This window comes from Branchiostoma lanceolatum, chromosome 15 (assembly GCF_035083965.1).
Source record: "Branchiostoma lanceolatum isolate klBraLanc5 chromosome 15, klBraLanc5.hap2, whole genome shotgun sequence".
Classification (NCBI taxonomy): domain Eukaryota; kingdom Metazoa; phylum Chordata; class Leptocardii; order Amphioxiformes; family Branchiostomatidae; genus Branchiostoma; species Branchiostoma lanceolatum.
Genome location: NC_089736.1, coordinates 3,233,455 through 3,259,393, shown reverse-complemented (window position 1 = coordinate 3,259,393; position 25,939 = coordinate 3,233,455). Strand labels below are relative to the sequence as shown.

The 25,939-nt window shown below is 38.3% G+C and overlaps 1 protein-coding gene and 1 long non-coding RNA gene across 10 annotated transcripts in view; both read left to right on the top strand.

The window, feature by feature from the left end:
- LOC136449251 (oxysterol-binding protein-related protein 6-like) overlaps positions 1-25,939 on the top strand; it is a 64,267-nt gene that overhangs the window by 10,426 nt on the left and 27,902 nt on the right. For all 9 annotated transcript variants that reach the window (XM_066449200.1, XM_066449199.1, XM_066449198.1 and 6 more), the window contains exons 3-7: positions 21,503-21,590; positions 22,005-22,192; positions 23,864-23,917; positions 24,634-24,747; positions 25,444-25,599. In XM_066449200.1, coding sequence (XP_066305297.1) covers positions 21,503-21,590; positions 22,005-22,192; positions 23,864-23,917; positions 24,634-24,747; positions 25,444-25,599 — 600 coding nt within the window. The remainder of the gene's footprint in view (positions 1-21,502; positions 21,591-22,004; positions 22,193-23,863; positions 23,918-24,633; positions 24,748-25,443; positions 25,600-25,939) is intronic.
- On the top strand, positions 18,883-19,968 carry LOC136449253 (uncharacterized). The gene is made up of 2 exons (XR_010758004.1): positions 18,883-19,051; positions 19,191-19,968. It is a non-coding gene; the product is annotated as an uncharacterized lncRNA (long non-coding RNA).

The following is a 25,939-nucleotide window of genomic DNA, read 5'->3' as shown; positions in this document are numbered from 1 at the left end:
TTTTACTTTATAGCACATTCTATTTGTGACTCTTACCAATACCTGACATTGTAATGTTTAAAATATCAGTTTATTTGTTGTACATAGTGCGAAATATTTCTCTTTGTGACATGTTCTCTTTGTTGTACTAACTTGTAGGTTAGGTATGTTCTGTTCATTCTGTTTATTAAGATACCTTTAGCCTTTGTAAAGGCTAGTCTATACCTGGGTTTGATGTAAAAATACATATGGGCATATAGACATACAGATTACAGAGCTGAAGCTGTTTGTGTGGTAGGTTTGTTTATTTGTTTGGCTGATGCATCAAAGGTTGCCCAGCTAGCCATTAGCTATTATTAAGGGCTAAACCGTGGGAGGGAGTACATAATGGTTACACAATAAGCGGTAAGGAACACATTGTGCAGGAGGTGTGAGATATTTGTGGTTGGTACGTTTCGTTGATTTTGTACTCTATTATTTATAGTACCTTCTGTTTGTGACTTATCGTTACCTGAATTGTTTAGAATTTCAACAAATTTGTTGTTAGAATATCATCATATTTGATCCGATATTTTGACTTCTACATTTTTGTATTCACAAGAATATAGAGTTTCATATTCTGGTTTGTTAATTTTATTCTTTATAGCACGTTATATTAGTGACTCTTACCCTTACCTGTATTGTTAAGGATATCAATTTTTTTGCTATTCAGAATACATATATTCAATTGATGTTTTGTCATATTCTACAGCAATCTTCTAATAACAAGAATATCTATTAGAATCTTCTCTACTCTAGGTATTATTTCATATCGGTAGAAATTAATTATCAATGAATTTTAAGCTTTCAGATCTACTGACTGAAAACATTGTCCTTCATTTGTATTGACTTCAGTTATGTAGCTTATGGAGGAAAATTTGGCATAATTGTTGCCTCACTTCATTTTACTAGACTCATGTTTTTTTGTATAGAAAGCTGTTTTTCTGTTGAAATATGAAATATGTAGTTCTGTAGAGTTATAATTGGTCTCTGTGACATAAAGCCAGGCTTTACAAGCCTGGAGTCATATTAGGATAAAATACAAAGGGACGATACACTAACTCTAGGAACAGTACATTAACAAATCTAAATACTGTAATTCTTGATTTGTTAACTGTAACTAACTTAATTTTAGCTGATTTAACGGTCACTAGTCAACAGCTAAAATTCATCATTGCTAATATTCAATCTTTAATATTTGTGATAGTAATGTTTGTTCCCAACGTTAGAATTAAGTGCCGTGACCTGCTCCATTTTCCCCCAACCGCTATATTTTCCTGCTGCTATATTAAAGCGATTTACAGTAGTTACAATACATTATGGTCATGATTTCCACAAGAACGGTTTTTGGGATAGAAGAGAGAAATCCCTTTCTGAGCCTCAGCATTTTATTACGCTGTGGTTAACGGTAATGGAAATTATATTGGTGTAGTAAAAGTCGTAATTTGCGGCTTGCGAGGGAAGTTGTAACGCAAACTTATTCAATTATTGATTTATTTATTGGCAATATTGCCCCAGGATGTCTAGTTGTCTGGGCCGTTTGGTCTCTCTGTCAATTGCCTCTCTGGGAAAAATGTCAAAGGTTTACATGTAGGTTTAAAAAAAGCAAATGTTTAGATTCAACCAGATTTTCTCTTTAAGTGTCTAATTACACAAATATCATCATGATCATTAAATGAATAACACTGGCAAGATTGACTTTTAAATCAATCTTTGAATTTCATAGAGAAAATTCTAAAAGCGTACATAATATTACAGTAACTGTAGTTCTGATTGATTTAAACATCAGTCAACAACATATTCAAATCATTAATTCGTTGATTGTTATTTCAATTTTTCAACTTATGGAGTTATGATTGACAGATAAAATGTACAAAATAAGCCAAAAACTTATACACTTGTGAGTGTAAATCTATTGTTTTCAAAGTAACGGTACATTGATGTTTCAGTATTTTGGACCTGTATCTAAATGATTTTTGCGGTACTGTACTGGTACCCTTCAGGGATGTCCTAGTAGCTCAACTGGTCACCTCATAGTTGAGCTACTAGTTCTAATAAGTTGGTAACTGGGAAACTTCGGTTCAAATCCTGGGTCAGGGCATCATGGTTGGGACTGCACCCGTCTTTCGGAAGGGACGTAAATTGGGGGGTCCCCTGTTTTAAAGGGGAAGAGCTTGCAACCTCTTCCTGTAATGATATCTACTGACTCTAAGAAAGCCAGGAATCCTGCTGCGCTATGTACATGTACCACTAGACACTACAAGGGTCCGAACGGACGAACTACGTGTAGGTACCAGTAAACATCCGTAGTTTGCAGCCATGTTTTTGCAGCTGGGCATTATTGGACTGGGATGATTGTAATCTACAGCAGATTGGGACTCAGACTTCAGGGAACAGGTCAGGACGATAAGGACTCCAATAACGTGTTGCCATGGCAACGTGGACTGTAAAACTGAGCGGCAAGACCTTATCAGGCAACGGGGGCCGTAATAGGTTAATTTGTTGGTTTTCATTATAACTCCTCGTTTAATTGACCGGAAGGAGGTTAATGTTTTGGGTAAAATTTGTGGTTTTGTTTGTGGTTGAATTGCAGAAGAAGTTGTTGATGCATAATGTTGTGATGTTTGGTATGTATAGAGAGGTCATGATCTACTAGAAATATGATAGGACAGGACCAAACGTTAAATTGAGGTCCCGTGAAAGAACAGTTAAAGGGCCCACCACACCTTTCAAAAAAGAGTAGGGGCATGCCCTGGTGTGCAAATTGCAAAACCTTACAGTCGGTTTGTAGGCTACAAAAGTCTTCAGCAGGTTGAAGTTGGTAGCCTCAAAATGAAAGAAGAAGATCACTAGGCTCTTGAACAGTTTTATTATAATTATACTAGATTTCAGCCAATATCTTACAGCACAATGATATTGTGTTCATCAGGGAATGAACTACTGAATGAAAATTAATGTTGATATGACAAGCCTGTAGCGTCTTCGGGAAATAAGTGAAGATTCATGACTAATTATCTGAGGCATCTTTGTAACCATGAAATTGCACAAGCTAAAAATACCTCTCTAATGTGCAGTGACGTCAACCAACCGTGATGCTATCTCTTCATAATGGTGAGGATACATCTGACATTTTTCATTGAGCAGCCTATAGCTACCAGTACCTGACATCCCCGTTCCACTAGGACAGTGCTCTCACCACACGCTCTCTAGATAAAAGAAATTATTTAAAAGAAACTGTTCATTATACACTGATGAAAACAACTGACAGGTCGTTGAAATGTCTGCAGAAGAATAGAATATGGTTGTGTACCAATTAAAGCTATTTTCAATTTCTCCCAATATGGATTTTTATGTAAACGCCATGAGTTGAAATTTGATTTTTTCAGAGCTGAGTTGCCAAGTTGTCATGTCGTGGTTCCAACCTAAACTGTAACAGTTCTGTATTTCTTTGCACAAGCTTCAAAGTTTGTTTGTTTGTTTGAACCTTTGTTTATTCATGATCAGCAAATCGACATGCAGGGTCATGAGGGAAGAGGTAAGGGTCAGATACAATATAGCAGAGATACACAGTATTTTGAGTCCTAATAACTCTAGTATCAACATATATCATTTCATATAATGGTACAAGTCAACAATATACACTTGCTACAACATACAACATATAGTAGGGCGAAAGCTGGTTCATGGTCCAGGTCCGTTCGTTTTATTCATTTCTGTGACTCCAGTTCTACATTTTGAGCGTCCGCAAACTCTTTGGGAAGGAGAAACAATGGCTGTGTTTACACAGGCGTTTTTGAGTGAGGACTGTGCAAGGAGAACCCTAGGCCACTCAAGTAGCGTTTTTTATTAGGAAAACTCCACTTGAGCAGCCAAAAATTCATCACATACAGCCCTGTGTCAACTGGGAAAACTTGTATGTAAATCGGGCCAATGTGTTGTACAGAATAACAGCAATCTATAACTTAAAAGTTGTTGTCTGTATATGAAGTATGAACCTAAAATTATGTCATCATTCTATATATATGAGCCCAAAAGCTGTTATCCATTAATGAACCTAAAAGTTGTAATTGTTTTATGACATTTTGTTTCTGAACCTACAAGTCATTCCTTTATTAACATAAAAGATGTCATTTTCTTCTGAACCTAAAACTTGTCTTTCTTTTATTTAGTAATACCCAAAAGTTGTCCTGTCATCCTTATATGAACCCGAAAAGTTGTCATTTCTTTCTGAACCTACAAGTTGTCATCCTTAAATGAGCCCAAAAATTTGTATCCTTTAATGAAGCTAAAAGTTGTCATTCTTTCATGAAACTGAAAAGTTGTCATTGTTTTTCATGCACCTACAATCATCTTTGTACAAACCTGAAAGTTGTCATTCTTTTCTGACCCGAAAAGTTGTCATTTCTTTTCTGACCCCAAAAGGTTGTCATTTCTTTTCTGACCCCAAAAGGTTGTCATTTCTTTTCTGACCCCAAAAAGTTGTCATTGTTTTATGGACCAGAAAGTTGTCATCCTTTTCCGATTCCTAAAAAGTTTTTTTTATGAAAATCCTTTCATACATGTATGAACCTAAAAGTTGTATCTAGTATGTAAACTGCCATAAGCGCTGGTTCTCCATTTGAGTAACATGCTAACCACTGGGGACATAATGCAGACATAATCACATCTGTAATTTTGTTTCGGTCTGGAAAACTCGTTATAGAGACGGAAAATGATCATGATCAGGAATTAGATCAGCAATAGAGAGGAGGTTATGTGATCATGTTTCAGATAACTGTTGAGGTAACATAGTTACATTGTACTTGTGTACATTGCCGGCATTCAATGGTTATGGTTTGTAATTAGACATCCACGTAAATGAAATTTACTGATAGATAAAACCCAACAACAGGACATATTATTGAGATTACTTCTGGACATTTCGAGTGACGATTTTCCGTCATCATTTTTCAGCGACAACTAGAAAAATCGGAATTGGTCAAACACTGTAAAATAATGATTTGTAATAGTTATACAATCATAACAAAACTAGGAGACCAGGTCAAACACTTCTCAGCATATTGTTAATGCTTGCATGTTCACAAGTTTGTACTTTGGTGCACACAATGTCAGGGAATGAACAGGGTCAGGTGCAAGTTTTCACCCCAGCCTTCTGCTTTCATGATTTTTTTTACTAAAATTAAAAAAAAATCTGTTAACCAAGAAATTAAATTCTAGCAAAAAAAAAGTAATGAAAACAGAAGGCTGGGGTGAAAACTTGCACCTGACCCTGTTCACTCCCTGAAATTGTGTGCACCAAAGTACAAACTTTCCTCTGAGATTCTGTTTTCATGTTGATTTGCCAATCTAGCATTTTTTTTTAAATTCTGTTAACCAAGAAATTGAGATGGTGTGGCCTAAGCATTGTTTTTGTCTCTGTGTCACTGAAACAGCATCCTTATATACTCCTTATCATATATGCATGCCTGACCATGCATCCATTTGTATCAGTTACTGTGTACACACTGTAATTCAGTAGGGAGAAGGTTCATGAGAAGTGATCGCATTTATGATGACCTACAGGATGTCATGGCAAATACATTAGTTGGTTAATATTGTTTTTAAAATGTGTACTACACTAAATCTTGTATATATGTGATCAAATTTTGGTAATGAAAAGTTTTGATTTTAATTTCGGTAATGAAAAACAAATTTTGAATTTTCAGGTCAAAGTGACCCTAAATTGAAAAAAAAAGTTGGTTTATGACATCAAAACATGTCTGGGAAGCAACGTCGTCAGTTTGGTCTGTAGAATCTATCTACTGATGGAAAAGTTACAAATTTGGGATTGTAATGGGAAAAGTCTTATAATCAAAATCTACCCCAAATTAGAAAAGATTAAAAAAAACATTTTGGTTTATGACGTCAAAACATGCCTGGGAAACATGGTTGTCAGTTATATGCTCTGAAGAATCTATGTTGATGATAGAAAAGTTACAAGTTTGGGATTCTTAAATGAAAAAGTCTACAAAACTATCCGAAAGCAAAAAAAAATTAGCATCTTGTTTTATGACGTCAAAACATGTCTGGGAATCACGGTTGTCAGTCATGATCCGGAAAGACTTTTATAGACGTCAGATGATCTGCATTTTACCTGAAGGTGGGGCTGTGCAGGTGATGTCATATCGTACGATAGAATTGCGTGGGTGGAACCTTGTTCAATGAAGGGCTTCTATCGACTGCGTCTAACAGCATTATGGGGAATGATGCAGTGATGAGAGAATGTCTGCTTCCGTCCACCCTGCCTTGCAGATTACTCAGCAGGGGTAATTGGTATGGATTTCCTATAGGTACCGATGAGATCATGCTGCCACAAGACAAGTAATTTCTTCAGGCATTTCATCATCTCCGTACAGAGCTCGACACACAGCTTTCATGCTTGAACTGGCAGCGTGCATGTCTACTTGGATGATTCTCAAACAGATTTTGCAAAGACATAGACATATGGTAGATCAGAATATTATTAGAATAAAGAAATATAATTTTTCTCTTTAGACTTCACCAACATACAACAATGTACAATTTCCCTCACTTTTTGATATTGATATTTTCCAGTTCAGCATCATTCTTTAAAATCTGAGAGCCAACAAATTGATTTTGTGTAGCCTTAACCCTCTTCCTGCTGCCTAACCCCAAAACCAGTACAGGTGCCAAGTGGCTACCTTAGCATGCTGAAGGTTAGAGTTCAGTGGAAGATTCCTACATGTGGGTTTTACAGATGTAGAGAACTAGGGCTTTTACAAGCCGTACAGGGAATTCCAAATGCATGGCCACTAAAAACTGCTTCCCAGAAGATAAAACTCATGTAAAACCTCCATCCCTAAGAAGGTCATTGACTTGAAATTCCCTGTCTGGCAGTATATAGTTACATGAATGCCTTTAAAGGGTTTGGAAGCTTGTTTTTATTTTCACAAACACTGAAATACTGTGTTTTTGTTGCCTTTTTAAGGGATTACAGTAAGTTGGAAACATTTTGTACTTGGCTGGCTGTCTGTCACAGTTTTTAACTGAAGGGAAATTGTTATTCTAAAGCTTAGAACTCGAACCATGTCTGGCAGAATATACCTTAGAGGAGTTTTTAAACATGTTTTTATTTTTACAAACAGTTTATAATCTCTACTGTTGCCTTTGTAACGGATTCCAGTAAGTTAAAAACATTCAGTACTTGGCTTCCTATCACAGTTGTAAATGTAACTAGGGAAATTGTTATTCTAAAGCGGTGGACTTGGAAGTGGGATTTGATGTTGGCGTGGGTTTTGATTTTAGCATGGGATTTGATGTTGGCGTGGGTGGGTTGAACGTCCCCGCGGATGCGTGGGTGGCGAGATCACCGCCGGCGATGGATCCCCCGACACACTTGTAGTGGCTTCAATGATGCGTTGATAATGATGAGTCGGCAGAAATCCATCCCCGGTGACTCCGTACGCAGCTCTGGCAGGCGGATTTATTTTCTGAATGGCGGAGCACGGTACGGTCAATGAGCAGCGGAGAGGATGTATGACATCATCTTCTGCGGCACCGATTTCGGAGGGTTCGTCCATTTGTTAGGAAATTTTATGGCTATCATTATCAAAACAACAGCAGAAAAGGACATAGAGACAACAGAAGAGGACATAGGGTTTATCCATTTGTTAGAAAATTTATAGCTGTCATTAAGACAATAGAAAATGACTTAAGGTTTATTCATTTGTCAGAAAATCTTATAGCTGTCGTAGAGACAGCAGAAAAGGACATTGGGTTTATCCATTTGTTAGAAAATCTTATAGATGTCAAAGAGACAACAGAAAAGGGCATAGAGACAACAGAAGAGAACATAGGGTTTATCCATTTGTCAGAAAATTTCATAGCTGTCATAAAGACAGCAGAAAATGACATTGTGTTTATCCATTTGTTAGACAATTTTATAGCTGTCAAAGAGATAACAGTAGGGGAATTATAATGGATCACAAAATATTCCAGACCTTCACTAGAAAATAGTAGCATTTTTTGATTAGTAAAAGGGCAGCTTTTATTTTTGATAAATTGTTGATATAAGCTGAAATATCCTACGAATGGAGTTCTTGAAGGGTGCATTGAGGAAATAAAATGTACTTTAAATTCCAACTGTGATATTCTAAATAATCAAAATAATCATACTTTGGCAAGTATGGGTCATCACCAGTATCCACAACTGTCATCATCTTTATTATGTGTAGGGTATCAATATTTTCTTCTGATGTACACTTTTATGATGATATCAAAAGTGTCTGCAAGGCATACACATAACTAGTGATGCTTGAGCATGGTGCACAGGAGCACTGCTCATTTTACTAACCATAAAGTAGAACGCCCAACAACATGATTTTTGATTTTTACCTGTCCTTGGTGCTGAAAAGCGACTTATTCTGCACACGTACAAAAACCGTATAAAAGTGGCAGAAGGTGATCATTTTCTTTCCTCTAAGTAGGTCTTCACTAAGAAATACATAAATTTCTTTGATTCTCTCTTAAAGATTTTATAAAGATTGTGTTACTTCTTTCAAGAACTCTGAGGTTTTCTTTGAGGGTATTCAAAAGACCTAGACTAGACCAGATTGTTGTTTCGGAATGCTGTTGAAAAGAAAAACTTGAAACACTTAGAAACATGTGTTACTTCGTTAGAACTATTTCTTTGAGGGTATTCAAAACACCTAGACTAGATCAGATTGTTTTTTCAGAATGCTGTTGAAAAGAAAACTTGAAACACTTCAAAATGTGTTACTTCTTTAAAACTATTTCTTTGAGGGTATTCAAAAGATCTAGACTAGACCAGATTGTTGTTTCAGAATGCTGTCGAAAAGAAAAACTCGAAACACTCGGAATAATGTGTTACTTCTTTAAAACTATTTCTTTGAGGGTATTCAAAAGATCTAGACTAGATCAGATTGTAGTTTCAGAAAGCTGCTGAAAAGAAAAACTTGAAACACTTTCAAAAATAACACAATGTTTGCTTTCATCTGGATATTCAAAGGGAATTGCTAATTTCGTATCAAAAGTCTGTTGGGACTCATTAAATGAATTTTCCATTGAAAGAGAAACCATTGTTAGTGAGAACAGTGTGAGGGGTTATCAAGGGGCATGATTAAGGCCGTTATAAGGTGCTAAAACTGACGACCTGGGACTCGTTAACGACTTGACAAGGTACAGAGGTTAGAAGGGGCAAACCATTAGTGACTTAGTAGGGTACAAAAGTCAAAGGGACAAGTCATTAGTGACTCGACACATTGCAGGAGGTTTAATCCTGTTTTAAGTGCACTTTGTAAAAGATGCTCATTAGTGTCTCAGATGACAGCAATTCATTATCATAATGGATGCATAAGCACTTAGAGGAAGTTTCGGTGTACTCAGGCATGTAAAGTGCTAGAAGTTACACATAGCTATCACTTACAGATGCGCAATCTAGAAGGTTTGAGAACATTGAGAAGTTACATGTATAGGACAAAAATGTAGTCTATTTTTTTTTTAAATAATTATACATTTCCGATCTTGATATCTGTATTACAGAGAAGTACCTGTCTGTATCTGTATAGCCGGTACAACCGCCCTTTGGTGTAACACACCAAGTACTGGTAGTTGACAAATATAGCAATGATCATGACAGAGAGTTATTTTAGAACAACCAGTTTAAACATTTTGTGTTGATGATTTCAATATCCCACCTAGTAGTGAACCCTATAGTTTCTCTCTAGGCAGTACCATACTGTATCTGTAAGAGTATTGATGACATTGGGATGCCTTAATGTGTGATCTGTCGACCTAGCAGGAGTTTATTCTGTGTATTAACAATGATACCAGTTTCCATGAGGACGATCTTTACCTCAGATAGTGTTAATCCACACCTATCCTGTAACCCCCAGAGTTAGGTTGTCAGATAATTTATTTTAGATGCAGAAACCTAATTGATTTAGATTATTCATCACATTTTAACAGTTTCAGAATGGCTTTCAACAGACTTACGACCTTGAAGTTGAACTTTATTGATCTTTATTGAAGAAAATCCATCATCGATGGGCCCTAAGGCACATCACTAGTCTTTCTGGACTGCTTATCACATACAAATACAACATCAAAATAACAATACATACAGTAACGATGAGAACGTAACAAACATCCATCCAATATGTACATTAATTACAGGTAGCAGCATGTCATACGACCTTGCTGTATGATTCCAATTTTAATCATGTAATTTTCTGCTCTTCATGACATTGTTCTTTTTGCCATGTCATTCCATGTCTTCCATATTACACAGCATCATCTCTCCGGCGGGGCATGATGTTGTGTGATATCATTGTATAACGATGATATGCATATGGATCCGTCCCGGCCCCATATCATATCATACATGCATGTGTCATTCTTTGGTACCTTCCCCACTACAGGTGACCGGTGAAAGGAAATATGCATTTCAGAATCAGAAAAGCAGATACGGGGTATGTACGACACAGCTGATGCAGATTGATACATGTGTAGCCGTGGTGTGGTAGACTAGCCAAGGCATCTGCTGCAGATGCAGATGCTGTTGCACATTGCTGTACATTAGTCATTTTTTGTTGTGCAGCAACTGATGCAGATTGATACATGTGTAGCTGTGTTGTGGTAGTCTAACCAAGGCATCTGCTGCAGATGCAGATGCAGATGCTGTTGCACATTGCTGTACATTATTCATTTTTTATTGTGCAGCAACTGATGCAGAATTGATACATGTGTAGCTGTGGTGCGGTAGACTAGCCAAGGCATCTGCTGCAGATGCAGATGCTGTTGCACATTGCTGTACATTAGTCATTTTTTGTTGTGCAGCAACTGATGCAGATTGATACATGTGTAGCTGTGTTGTGGTAGTCTAACCAAGGCATCTGCTGCAGATGCAGATGCAGATGCTGTTGCACATTGCTGTACATTATTCATTTTTTATTGTGCAGCAACTGATGCAGAATTGATACATGTGTAGCTGTGGTGCGGTAGACTAGCCAAGGCATCTGCTGCAGATGCAGATGCTGTTGCACATTGCTGTACATTAGTCATTTTTTATTGTGCAGCAACTGATGCAGATTGATGCATGTGTAGCTGTGGTGTGGTAGACTAGCCAATACATCTGCCGCAGATGCAGATGCCGTAGCTGTATATGCGCAGTTACTGCAGATGCACATTTCTGTACATTGTGCAGCAACTGATGCAGATTGATACATGTGTAGTCGTGGTGTGCTAAGCCAATGCATGTACATCTACTGCAGATGTTTACATAAGTGCAGCAGCTGTACATGTGTAGCTGCTGAAGTTGTAGAACCTGCATATGTATGTGTGTTGCTGCTATTACAGTAGTTGTGGTATAATGGTAGACTAGCTGATACATCTGCTGCAGTAACACATACAATGTCATGTAACTTGACAAGAAACTTTGCTCTGCCCAAGATTTGAGTAAGACTTAGTACTGGATATGATGTGCTTTGATACATTTTATTAGTTCAGTTTTAAACAGCCATACTGCAAAAGAATGCACATGTACATGTAGCATGAAAAAAAATATAAATTTCCCTCTCTCCTGGATTCAAGTAAGTCTAAGCACTGGATATGACTCACGTTGATACATTTTAGAAGCCCAGTTTTAAAACGAACGGTACTACACAAGAATGCACAAAGTCATGTATATGTAACGTGACAAAATTTCCTCCTCTCCAAGAATCAAGTAAGTCTAAGTACCGGATATGATACGCTTTGATGAATTTCAGTAGCTCAGTTGTAAAACAGCCATTTTGCAAAAGAATGCACCGGTCCTGTACATGTAACTTGACAAACAATATGAATGTCTCTCGCTCTCTGAGATCGTGTTTGTCTTAAGTACCAGAAATGATGCTTTTTGATGAATTTTAGTAGCTCAGTTTTAGAACAGTCAAACTGCAAAAGAATGCACATGTACATGTTACTTGACAATATATGCAAATCCCCCTCTCCTGAGACTTGAGTATTTCTAAAGTACCGAGGATGATGCTTTTTGATGAATTTTAGTTGCCCACTTTTAAAACAGCCACACTGCAAGTGCCGGATATGATGTGCTTTGATGAATTTTAGAAGCCCAGTTTTAAAACAACCATACTGCAAAAGAATGTACATGTACATGCAACTTGACAAAATATGTACATTCCCCTCTCCCTGAGACTTGAGTGTGTCTAAAGTACCGCGGATGATGCTGTGCGTTTGACAGCCGTAAGCTGGAGATAGATGGTTCCGCGGGAGGGTAACGTAAGCGTCTGATTGGTGGTGGTGATTTGGGTATTCCCAGGGGTATTCTATTTCCGGTGTCGGTACATAATAGCTTGTCCCGATTGCATGATGCGGGGGAAAATGGATGGATCAGGTTTCAGAGAGGCCCGATAGGGTAGGGTGTTAGGAACGCGGAAAACATGGGACAGTTCGTCGATGAAGGTTAGACATCCATAGGCCAGGATGCAGGGGAAAATGAAATGCGTTTCTTTTGCCTTCATTACCAGGGTGAAAGAAACAGGCTTTTTGAAACAGTTTCCACAATCTCACCAAGGTAGGGTGTTAGGAACGCGGAAAACATGGGACAGAGCGTCGATGAAGGTTAGACACCCAGGATACGAGCTGTGAAAGTGAAAAATGCATTAATTTTTGTTCGTAAATGCCCTCATAACGAGGCTGAAAGAAACAGGCTTTTTGAAACAGTTTCCACAATCTCACAAGCTTTCATCATCTAGAAAACCTCCCAAAGAACTACATTTCTACTAAATCACAAAACCCACAAATCATTAAAAATGTGGGACTTTTCAAAGACACTACCTCCAGAAAGATGTCAAACTCCCCAGTAATGTACATGTATGTAGCAACAACAGATTATGGAAACAGATTATGGAATATACTATCTATGTTATTTTGTCTGTACCATTGTAATTGGCCTACAGGCCTGAATTTGCAAAAGAAATCTAAATCATACGAAGTAAACAGCTTTAGAGGGTGTTTAAAAGAAGCAGACATTTCAGACACCAGCAGTGACTGAAAATGGGTCTCTGAGGATAGATCATTGGAACATCATTTGCATAAATGACATTTAGCAAAATTAGGATATAACAGTTTGCCGTCACTCACATGTCTCAATGGATTTTTTTCTCACAGTTTTGTGTCAGAGGTACATGTTTTAAGGATTTGGAAGCGAAATTGGATATTTGCATTGTCATCCCATGAGCATATGTTTATATTGCCTTTAATGGATTCACCATGTCATGTAAGAAAAAGCTAGTATTTAGTGTCAGCATGTTACATCAAGGCAAGGGCATGTTTCATCGTTAAAGACAACCACAGTGAGTACAAAATTAATGATCTGAGTGGCCAGAGTATTTTCATTTGAAGTGGAGAGAAAATAATTTAATCAAGTCCCATGTTCCTCTCAGACTAGAAGACACTGTTTCTTTTCTGAAATGCCTTTTAACACAGTTCCCTAACACACTGTGAGGAAAAGTATCTTTTTAAATTTCAAGATAATTTTTGTCATGATGTCTAAAATTCATCTGCAATCCTGTTGTAAAATTTTACATGTCACTTTTATATTTGAAATGGTAAAACATCAGTCTGGGCTCTAGGAAAAAATTGTGACCTACATGTACATTCCTCCGCATCAATGAAGGTTAGACAGCCAAGTAATAAGATACACCAAATAGCAGTTACTCATTGACAAGTAACTGGATAAAAATATGATTTTGGAAACTGTCAAAATATAGTATCCGCTACTTTACGCTGTGTCACTGACAAAAAGTAATGGGTGCTACTTGAAACGTATGACCATTTCCAAAATCATATTCAGTTGCTTGAGTAACTGCTATTTTGCCTACATTCCTCTAATCCACTCCACTTTGTCCCACTCCATTGGTATTTCAAAGTATATCCTTCTGATGGAAGGATGAGAGCCACAAGTAGCTTTTTAAACCAACCCTGGAAGAAGCTGCATTAAGGGCAGGGAGATGGAAGCTGGGGATGAAAGTGCACAATGTCCAGCCATGATAACATGATTATGACATTCTGTCAAGTAGTGACGGCTTCTTGTCCTGAAGAGTCACACAACTAAATGACAGCAAAAAAATGAAAATAAGGATATTTCAATCATACGTAACATGTATACTGTGTTTAATTTTAACATCTCCGCAGTAAACATATAATTGATATCTCAGTCTGCACAGATGAGACTAATTTTTTGCCACAGTGACTGTGTACAATGACATTTTGGTTCAGATAACATTTTGATTGTTTCATTGAAAAAAAATGACTTCATTCTCATCTATAGATTATTCCCTTTTGAGCAATGATTATCATATCTTCTTGAAAATGTAATTCATGGTGTATTTTGACTAACATATGCAGTCATGATCATTACGTGTACTATACATGTTGCATAATTTTACAATTTGCTGTGCTGTCTGAGACTAAGTATGCTAAGCGTAGTACTGACTTGCTCATGCCCAGCCCATTTACAGACTGTGTCAGCAATGCGTCATGTCTGCAGTAAGGCGTATCTCATCAGGGACCGTTCATTTCATGCACTTGTGTGGGGGTGTGGGTGGCTAAATACGGTTGTATCTGCATGCAGAGAGAATAGAGGTTTCACTGTAGCATATAATTTTGTATAATATGAAAATCCTCATAAAAAGATACAGGTAATCCCATAGCCTTTTTGAGGCTGTAGGGAAGTGGGATGTTATCTACCGTGTCTAGCCTCTAGGGCACGGTATTGGAAGGCAGAGCCCATCCCTCTTCTTACACTTCCCAAAATCCTCATAAATTTCTGATATGTAATAAAGATCACCACCATGATAATTTTCCATTGAAAGACGCCATCACACGATGTTCAAGTGAAAGACGTCACTGCGGGATTTTCCAGCAATAGACGTCATTTACGTGATTTTCCAGTGATAGAGTTCATGATCGTAACACGATTTTCCACTCAAAGACGTCATTGCACGATTCTTCAGTGTCATGGTGTCTTTCATTGGAAAATCGTCATCACAGGATAACATTCTAGATGCTTCACTGACCCACTGAGTCTAATACTGTGATGTAAAATTTTTAACTATTACATCTTCTTCAATTAGTATAATAACTCTGAAGCTGATTTCTTGGAACTAAGCCTGAAATATGCCTGTTACCACCTCCGGGCTGTTTTGTTTTTAATAAAGCATAGCTGGAAAGTGCAATAATGTTGGTGGAATTCATTCACTAGAAGGATTATACTTATTTCTAACATGAATGGACTACATGTAATACCCAAATTTTCTACTGAATACATGTAGCTCAATGATTGAGGAATCCACCACTTCTTTGACGTCATGGTCCAATTTTTCCATTTTGTCGGAAATTAGATTTAAATCCTGCCTGAGAATGTGATAAAATCAGTTTGGCAGATGCAATCAATCAAACATTCAAAAGCTGATGATTTTTGTCATCTTCAAGTTAGTAAAAATTGTACTCTGTAATGCAGTATGGAAATATTAGAAGAGTTTTGAAGTTATTTAATTGTTGGTTGAATGATACAGTAACAGTAACTTGATAAATAATGCAAAGTGATTTTTCTGAAAGAAGAATCAAAGAGAACTGGAAAATATTTTTTTATGTTATGAATTTATGATATATAATTATACTCCAGGAATATATATATGGGTTTTTCATTGTTGTAACATGGTGAAATATTTGCCTAATATTAAGTAAGAACTGTCGGTGATTTTGTCAATAGGTACAGTGTACTGTAGCACTGTAGTACTGTAGTATGCTCTAAATTAATCCCTTAGAAATGTCCTTGGTGTGCATTTGCTGCATCCCGTTTCCTCTTGTCTACATCTTTTGAGCTGCACACAGGAGTACACCGCTGAGGGAAGATTCTGAAAACTTGAACACTGAATGTCATTACATGTACATGTTTGATGATATAGATATTTCAGGACATAAGGGTACTGAACACCATTTTATTTCCATGGTTCTCTACCTTTTCTAAGTAAAAATTAAACAAAGAAAACAGAGCTGGGAGAAAAGATTAGGACTACAAGTCATGTACCGACGGTATTTACAGTGACTCCTTAAAACTGTGTCTCACTCGGACGGTCTGTCAGACATTGCCTTTGAACTATGTTTCAATTGTTGCTCCTCCAGTTTTGTATTAAATTTATCTTTTGAAGTCTGAGAACCGGCAAAAGAAATTGGTGTGTCCAAAGGCCTAGCTTGTTTCATGGCGATGATTGGTGAATATAACAAAAGTCATGATGATAAAGACCATACTCAATCAATCAATCAATCAATCAATCGGCAGGTCGGTCAATTGATCAATCAATCAATCAATAACTTTTGTCTGTCTTTCCACAGGACGAGCCACCCGATCTTGACGCTCCTGCAGCCGGCAAATCTTCCCCTCAAGCCAACGGGCCCTCACAGTCCAACGGAACTGCAAATGGAGCTTCAAAAACTTAGAACCCCGATAATGGTGTCAACACAGGACAGTTCAACACAAGCAGTTCCTGGAGCTATACTGAAAAATCCGGCATTGACAAGATCACTTAGTACATATTCGTAGACAACATGTAGAATCTATGTCATGGAAAATTTTACGTTTGTCGGAGATTGATATAGATTCATTTCAAATGTCAAATTGTTTCACTTTTGTTGACATTTTCAAGGTTTTACTTTAAGAATATTTTGTAGTCTGTAAGTTCCACAACCTGTTACCAGCGCAAATCTTCGTTGTGAAAGATTCCCTAAATGCATCTTAGATGTAATCACCAGACCCACAGTGTTGTTTCAAGAAGAAGACGTTCCCTGCACACATCTCAAGGGCTATACATAACTGCATCTTGGACTGACGTTGTGATAAGATGTTTAGCTGATGAGAGACTTTCCCTGCTCGACGAGGATGATGTAAGAAGGAGCACCGTGTTGTGCTTCTGTAGGTACTTTCTAAGTAGGTATTTCTACTGTGTGTGTGAACATATCACCGGTAATTAACAAAACTCACTCAAGGTATTTAGACTAGCTCTAATGACTCTAAGGAAAAGTGTGTGGTAAAAAAAATAACATATTACTCGTACATGATCATTCTATTGCTCCAAGTAGGGTCTTGAGTTTCTCCATTGTGACATGTGACACTTGGCGTTCTTGACTTAGTGTATCTGTCACAGTATCCAGTGTCTGTAACAGTTCAACCAGTTATAAGACATACAAGTTACTTGTAAGTTGTAGTACATTGTATGCTTACCATGAATAGAACAGAACACAGAACAGAACTCAGAACAGAACACAGAACAGAACTCAGAACAGAACACAGAACAGAACTCAGAACAGAACACAGAACAGAACACAGAACAGAACAGAACTCTACAAGACTCCTTGCCAAAAGAAACCCCCACTTCATGCATGGTTAGTGTTGGTGCCACCGTGGACACAGCCATGTTGGACATCAGTTGCTGGATGGACAGTTCGCATGCCAGGTGGACATGATGTCCATATATACCAGCTACCAAATAGAATATGTTTGTGACTGGATGGACTAGTGCTCAAGGTGCCCTCGCTCCATGGATTTAGTGTTTCTTTTTATCTTGCCAATGTTACATACAACAAGTTGTAACGTTATAACTTGTTTTTTGAGTCAATAGAATAACACTCTTGCTTTGTTAAGCTTGTAATATGCATTGTTATTTCGCAGTCTTTGAAAACAGAGGTTTGTTGTATTGTGTTTGTTTGAATGTTTTATTGTGTGTCTACAGTTCTGCAATCTGCATTTCTAGTTTTAAGAACTGTATGACTAATAATTTATATAGCAGCATCTATATTAGGGATCATTGAGAAGGCTGTGTCTAGAAAAAGATTGGCACCAACAAGTTACATAGTCAGGATATTTTTCCTTTCTTAGTTTCTGAAGTTTGCTCTTGTGATGGGGGACAAGTTTAAGATTAAAAAGAATTCTTTAGAATTCTAATTGTATATCAATATTGATTGAATGTCATGATACAAATAGTCATGATATATAAGCGTTCAACAAAATATAGGACTTTTCAAACCTCTCATCTAAAAAGATGAAATCTTAGTATAACATGTACGTATACACGGCTGTGTTTTGGGTGTGTTTCAGTTTAGAAATCTAAGCATTAACTCTGCAGACGATGTATATTGTAATGTGAAGATGCTTGTATATAGATACATTATATAGAAGAAAATGTGCATTGATTTTTTGTGTAATCCACATCTATTCGGTCACACTGACTTAAAGGTTCCTCTTATATTATGATACCACTATAGACAAGAGGACGTTCTAATCTAGGAGAAAAGTTGCTGGAAGAGATTAAAACCTGTATAGAGTAGAAAAGTGCCATGGAATATACCATACGTGTGGTGATATACTTGTTGTCTAGATCTATAGGCCTTCGTGTGAACTTACTAGAACTTACTCCTGTACTCACTGCCACATTTACATGTACTCCTGAATCTATGCTGAAACTTTTTGCTTGGTTTCTTCAACAATTATCTGGCTGGATGCTACATGTGTAACACTGACACTGCATGGAAATCCAGGAGTTAATGCAGTCTGCTGCAATTTCTTCTAGATTCACAGCAGATTTAATAATAGAATTATTCATACTAGACTTACTCTTGAAGTTACGCCCACACTCACTTCAGGCATTTACTCCTTGATTAACCCTTGGAGCTTTCTCTAAATCTTTCCCTAGAGTTGTTTAAGCTAGAGTCACTCCTGGAGTTACTCCTTGACTAACTCTAGGAGCTTTCTCTCAAACCTACACTCCTGGAGTTACATTGTACTCCCATGTACTCACCCCTTTAGTTACTCCATGACTAACTCCTGGAGTTTCTCCCAGACTTATTCCCGGAGTTACTTCCAGTCACTCCTGGAGTTACTCCCAGACTTATTCCTGGAGTTACTCTCAGACTTATTCCCGGAGTTACTTCCAGTCACTCCTGGAGTTACTCCCATGTACTTACCCCTTTAGTTACTCCATGACTAACTCCTGGAGTTTCTCCCAGACTTAATCCCGGAGTTACTTCCAGTCACTGGAGTTACTCCCAGACTTATTCCCGGAGTTACTTCCAGTCACTCCTGGAGTTACTCCCAGACTTATTCCTGGAGTTACTCCCAGTTGTACTCCTGAAGTCACTTCCTTTTTTTATACTCCCACAGAAACTCCTGGATTTGTTCTCAGACTCGTTTCCGATATTAGCACCAGAGTATCTTAACTCAAGCAAATCAAAAGGGCAAAAGATGTAATCCAGATGCATTCTTTTCTTTGGTGTAAATATTGTTTAAATCTGTTAGATGTTCTCATTACATGTATAACAATTATCTCATTGTAAAAGTTCAGATGTTACACCAGTTCCTAATGTAGCAAGTATACAGTGGAGTATGCAGTATATATTGAGTGATATGTGCAATAATAAAGTGTCAAATGTTGTATGTGTCAAATAGCTTATAAAAGATGAAAACTGAATATTCCTGTTACTGATGAGTTATTCATTTAGGACCGTGACTGTGGTAGTCCCAAATTTAAACCACTAGATGAGAAAACCAGTAATTATGCAATCGTAACATCTAGAATGTTTTTCTTGTTGTTATCTCTAGTTTTGTACATTTTTGGACCAAAAAAGAGGACTTTCTAGCATAACGCTGCAGGCAGCTCGGAAAGAAAGACATGCGATGGAACGTAGACTAGCAAACCAACATTGGAGAGAAAAAAGACCTCATTTCAGCAAAGTTTATGTTTTTTGTAAGTAAATTGTATTTTAGAGCTTTTAAGGTATACCTAAGAGTAAGACTGTTGATAAAGAAGGCATATCTCTGTGAACTATGGTGACTCTACAGTAAAGTGGCAAAGAATAAAGAAAAGTACTTCTGTAGTCTTCTCTCTCTGACTGTGCATTTTTGTGTTTGTTGTCATATTGCTGTCAATGTTAGTAATGATGTTGCACCATGTGATGAGTTGCGTTTGCAATTGGTGATATGAAGGTTTGACACATGGGTTGGTCACGAATCTGGTATGTGTCGCACCCACTCATCATAAAAAACAGCTATTTGTCCTTCAGTGCTTCCTGCTCATGACCTTGTCATGACTTTGATGACCTTGTCATGACCTTGACCTTGAGGAGAAATGAAAGAGTTTTGGTAAGTGAGAGTTCACCTACTTTATGACTGGGAATGAATGAGCATGTGTGATAGTATTGTGAAAAGCATGAATGACTTGAATGAATGAATGAAGATGTTTGGAGAAAAAATAAACTTCCACTTTTGAATGACTTCATACAAGATAATGTGATCATGACAGATTGTAACATTTGAAAGAAAATTGTTTGCAGGTTAGAATGTTTGTAATAGAATCTACAGTGCTGTAGATTAAAACCAGTTTCTTCTTTTTTCGTTGTTGTACATTTCAATGGTGGAATACGAGAAGTAAACTAGGCTGGAAAGGATATATTTGAGTTAGACTTAGATTGAGATGATGCTTAGTCACTCAACTATATATGTACTTGTATTTGTATTAGAAAGTCATAAAGGAAATCATAAGCTGTGTTGTTCCCACTTTTGCTCTCTACAATTCATGATTCTTGCACATTGTTTGCACAATCATACGATACACAAAGATACAAAATGAAGATTTATTATTGTAGTTTTTAAATGAAAATTGCACATAGTGTAATTTCACCAATGGTAAGCAAACATGACTTTTACACATGAGCTGATTGTATTCCCCATCCCTATCCTTGGTGCTGATTGGTGATCCCATTCCTGTCCTTGGTGCTGATTGGTGATCCCATTCCCGTCCTTGGTGCTGATTGGTGATCCCATTCCTCTCCTTGGTGCTGATTGGTGATCCCATTCCTGTCCTTGATGCTGATTGGTGATCCCATTCTTGTCCTTGGTGCTGATTGGTGATCCCATTCCTATCCTTGGTGCTGATTGGTGATCCCATTCCTGTTCTTGATGCTGATTGGTGATCCCATTCCTGTCCTTGTTGCTGATTGGTGATCCCATTCCTGCCCTATAAGTACTGATTGGTGATCACCATTCCTCTCTTTGGTGCTGATTGGTTGTTGCCATCCTGTTCTTGCTGCTGATTGATCATCAATATCCCTGTTATATTATAAAACCAAAAGGTGATCTCTGACCAAGGCTGTCTCCAGGACCCGTCCCTCCATCCATCCCAGAACAAAAATTTGCTTGTTAGGACGGAAAAAAAATTCACCCCATCCATCCCAAAAATACGAACTTCATGAAATGAAACTGATGAAAATGTGCTTTTGTAAGCTTAAAATGCAATGATGAAAATTAACAACATGCTCCCAAACAATTTGGTAATTGGGTGCCAAAGGACTACTTCATAGAGCTAAAGGTTAAGCTTGGTACTAACAATGCAGCTCTTACTGTTTTCTCCAGTCTGCTGGTGCCGCTGCCCCCCCGGCGGAAGGGCCGTCTGCTCAAGATGGGACAGCCAGACTCAGTCTCAAATCCACATCTGACAAGTGTAAGTATACCATCATGATATTTCAGACTGAGTCTCATATTCAACTATTTTTATACTGTCCCAGAGGTGTCCCAAAAATTGTAACTGTCCTGAAGAGAGGTTGCACTGCCAAAGACTTTTTTCGCACAAAAAGGCTTTTATTATTATTGTGGTATGACAATTCCATCTACTTCAGAATCTATAATACACAAGGTTCTTACCAGGATTTTTTCACACTCACTCATGGACAGTGACATTTAGAAAACATAAATTTCAAGGCCTGATGGTATGGTTTCTAGAATCTTTATGACATTGAGTGTAGGTTTTAGCTTTACTGTTCAGAACTATAGTTAAGAAACCTGCCATACATTGTACCCATTGCAATTGCTGTGCAATAATGTTTAATTGAATGATTGATTATTTGTTTGTTTACAGCAACTTCTGGGTCCTCTAAAGAGACCCCATCCCCTAAGAAGGAGAAAGACAGCCCCGACTTAGAGAAGGGAGAGTGGGAGATAGTGGAGGGGCTGAAGACGGGGGCGTCGGTGGAGAAGTCAACTCCCACTAAGTACGAGGGCTTCATGCTCAAGAAAAGGAAATGGCCACTCAAGGGATGGCACAAGGTAAGGGAACATCGGGGTTGGGGAGTTGGTTTTCTTAAAGGGATGGCACAAGGTAAGGGAACATCGGGGTTGGGGAGTTGGTTTTCTTAAAGGGATGGCACAAGGTAAGGGACATCAGGGTTGGGGAGTTGGTTTTCTTAAAGGGATGGCACAAGGTAGGGGACATCGGGGTTGGGGAATTGGTTTTCTTAAAGGGATGGCACAAGGTAAGGGACATCAGGGTTGGGGAATTGGTTTTCTTAAAGGGATGGCACAAGGTAGGGGACATCGGGGTTGGGGAATTGGTTTCCTTAAAGGGATGGCACAAGGTAGGGGACATCAGGGTTGGGGAATTGGTTTTCTTAAAGGGATGGTACAAGGTAGGGGACATCAGGGTTGGGGAATTGGTTTTCTTAAAGGGATGGCACAAGGTAGGGGACATCGGGGTTGGGGAATTGGTTTTCTTAAAGGGATGGCACAAGGTAAGGGAACATCGGGGTTGGGGAAATGGTTTTCTTAAAGGGATGGCACAAGGTAGGGGACATCGGGTTGGGGAATTGGTTTTCTTAAAGGGATGGCACAAGGTAAGGGAACATCGGGGTTGGGGAATTGGTTTTCTTAAAGGGATGGCACAAGGTAGGGGGCGTCAGGGTTGGGGAATTGGTTTTCTTAAAGGGATGGCACAAGGTAGGGGACATCGGGGTTGGGGAATTGGTTTTCTTAAAGGGATGGCACAAGGTAAGGGAACATCGGGGTTGGGGAAATGGTTTTCTTAAAGGGATGGCACAAGGTAGGGGACATCGGGTTGGGGAATTGGTTTTCTTAAAGGGATGGCACAAGGTAAGGGAACATCGGGGTTGGGGAATTGGTTTTCTTAAAGGGATGGCACAAGGTAGGGGACATCAGGGTTGGGGAATTGGTTTTCTTAAAGGGATGGCACAAGGTAGGGGACATCGGGGTTGGGGAATTGGTTTTCTTAAAGGGATGGCACAAGGTAAGGGAACATCGGGGTTGGGGAAATGGTTTTCTTAAAGGGATGGCACAAGGTAGGGGACATCGGGTTGGGGAATTGGTTTTCTTAAAGGGATGGCACAAGGTAAGGGAACATCGGGGTTGGGGAATTGGTTTTCTTAAAGGGATGGCACAAGGTAGGGGACATCAGGGTTGGGGAATTGGTTTTCTTAAAGGGATGGCACAAGGTAGGGGACATCGGGGTTGGGGAATTGGTTTTCTTAAAGGGATGGCACAAGGTAGGGGACATCAGGGTTGAGGAATTGGTTTTCTTAAAGGGATGGCACAAGGTAGGGGACATCAGGGTTGGGGAATTGGTTTTTTGGGGGGTGGGGAGATTCCTGTGCATAATTGCAGTAGAGGAACAGAAATATCTTTAAATTAGACAGATTCAAAGTCAATTGCTGATTCACAGTCATTGTTGAATCAAAAGCAAGGAATACATACATGTGCCAATTTCATGAGAAGCCCGCAAGTGAAAAAAGTATATTCTAAATATTGACGAGCTCAGCCTGAGACTTTTAAGGTGCTATATTTTATGTTATATGAAGTATAATATATAAATCAGTTTTATCCCTCAAAAATGTTGCTTACGAATTACTTCTCAGATGAGTTGTACTAATTGTGCATGTGCTGAAATATATAAAGTTCATGGGTGGTATTTGTGTCTGTCTTCTGCAGAGATTCTTTGTACTGGAGAAAGGGTTCCTGAAATATGCCAAGAGACTGCAGTCGGTAAGTCTAGTGTAAAGATCATCTCAATTTTGTACCATGGAGAGATTTATAGAAAATAAGTAAATAAATAAATAGATAAATACCATGGAGGGATTTTATTTTCATCCAAAGTCCCCTAAGTCTCACAGTGAATGAATCAAAGGAGGCAGTCTTTTTGCAAGAATCTTGTATATTACATGTAAGTTAACTAGTCTGGGATATTTTGAGAGACAGTGGCCGTGATAACTGATGTTTTATCATTTGCAATGATTCTGATAAGAGTGTGAAATGCAGATAAAGTAGAATGCCTCACATGATTTATGACACTGTACAAGATCATTTTGCAGAAAGAGAAGTGAAAAAAAACTGCACTAAACTGCAGATTTTGTTGAAGAGATAGAAATCAGAAAAAAATGCAATAGTCTGCAGATTCTGAGGATAGTTATAAAGCCTACATGCTTTGATTATTTTAAGTCAAGAAACACACTGTTAACTGATTAACACAATGTTGTTTTAAAGAACATCTCACTTTTCTTGACTAGTTCTTGTAAGTAAGTACTGGTTAGTTCTGCTAGTTCATTTTAGTGACGCTGAAGAAGAGTGATGGATGTCACTCGAAACGTCCGGAAATAAATCTCCAAATTCTTATCCAGTTGTAGAGTTTGAAATCTCTTTATTTATTGTTTACCTGGATGTCAAACCTTCACAAACATACAATGTTGTTTTTAACCCTGTAGGTACAGAGAGGGAAGCTCCATGGCAGCATAGACGTTGGACTATCAGTGATGTCCATCATGAAGGATGCACGAAGGATAGACCTGGACACAGAGGACAGCATCTATCATCTAAAGGTACGGAACTGTGCTTGTGGGAGGGTTAAAAGCATTGGCCGCTCTAGATCTTTGATAGATCTTCAACTATTCCTTTAAGCAAGCTGAATGTGCATTATGTTATACTTATAGTACACTGCATTCGTCTTCAATTCTACAAGATACAATATAGCCGACTGTGTCTTTAAAGCTCTATCCGACAGAATACGTTTTCAACAAAGGTCAATTGAAAAAAGGCCGGGAAGAGATTTTTAGAAGAGAGATTCCTAAAACTGATCTAGAACTAGCCGGCTTTAACTAGCCGGCTGCTGCCCACCCCTGTGTCAGGGACCCCGGCAGCAGTTTAATCAAAATACTGGATACTACTACATACTACTAGATCTACAAGGGGAGTCCCAGTGGTTAGCAATCTTGCCTCTGGAACCGCGCCTTCGGTTCCGGCTGTGTCGCTTACCCTGCATGCATGAGTCCATAGGACGGGACATTAAATTGTGGTCCAATGTTCATTGTGCTTGTCGAAAAGAGCTAGGGGAATTTCCCTGGTACAATGAATCTGTAAATACTGTACATAGCGTCTGTCTTCTCAGTCACATTTATTTGCACAAGGTTTTGCGTTGAATTCAGGCTGTTTTCCTTTTGAATTTAAGAATTTAACAGTCAAGTTCAAATTGCTGAAATTTTACATTCATCTGTTGAATTCTGTTTTTTGATTGGCAGTTGAAGTCACATGACCTCTTTAACATCTGGGTGTCCAAACTGCGGGAACACCGACTGTGGCGGCAGAACGAGATTGCTTCGGGAGGATCCGACACGAAATATAACAGCGATGTCTTCTCCACACCACTGTCACCGGAGACGCCTCCCCTGATAAGGGTAGGTGCAGTTTTTCTCACAGGCAGAAAACTTCTGTGACTTTAACGCTAAGACACACAACAGTCTGATACAAATAGTTACATACAACAGAAGAATAAGAGATGAGTACAACAAGCTTTGGCTAAAAGAATTCGGAACACATTGAAATCTTTTTGACTAAATGCCATTACATGTAGTTTCCTAGCCTGGATGCCAGACTTTTTAGTTTTAATCCCCTCTTTCTGTCGCTCCCAGCATCCAATATAACATGCAGTAGAAGAAAATGAATAAACAGTAAAATATAATTGCTCATCTAGACATTTAAGAGAAAAGTATTTTCAAATTACTTTTCGTTTAACAT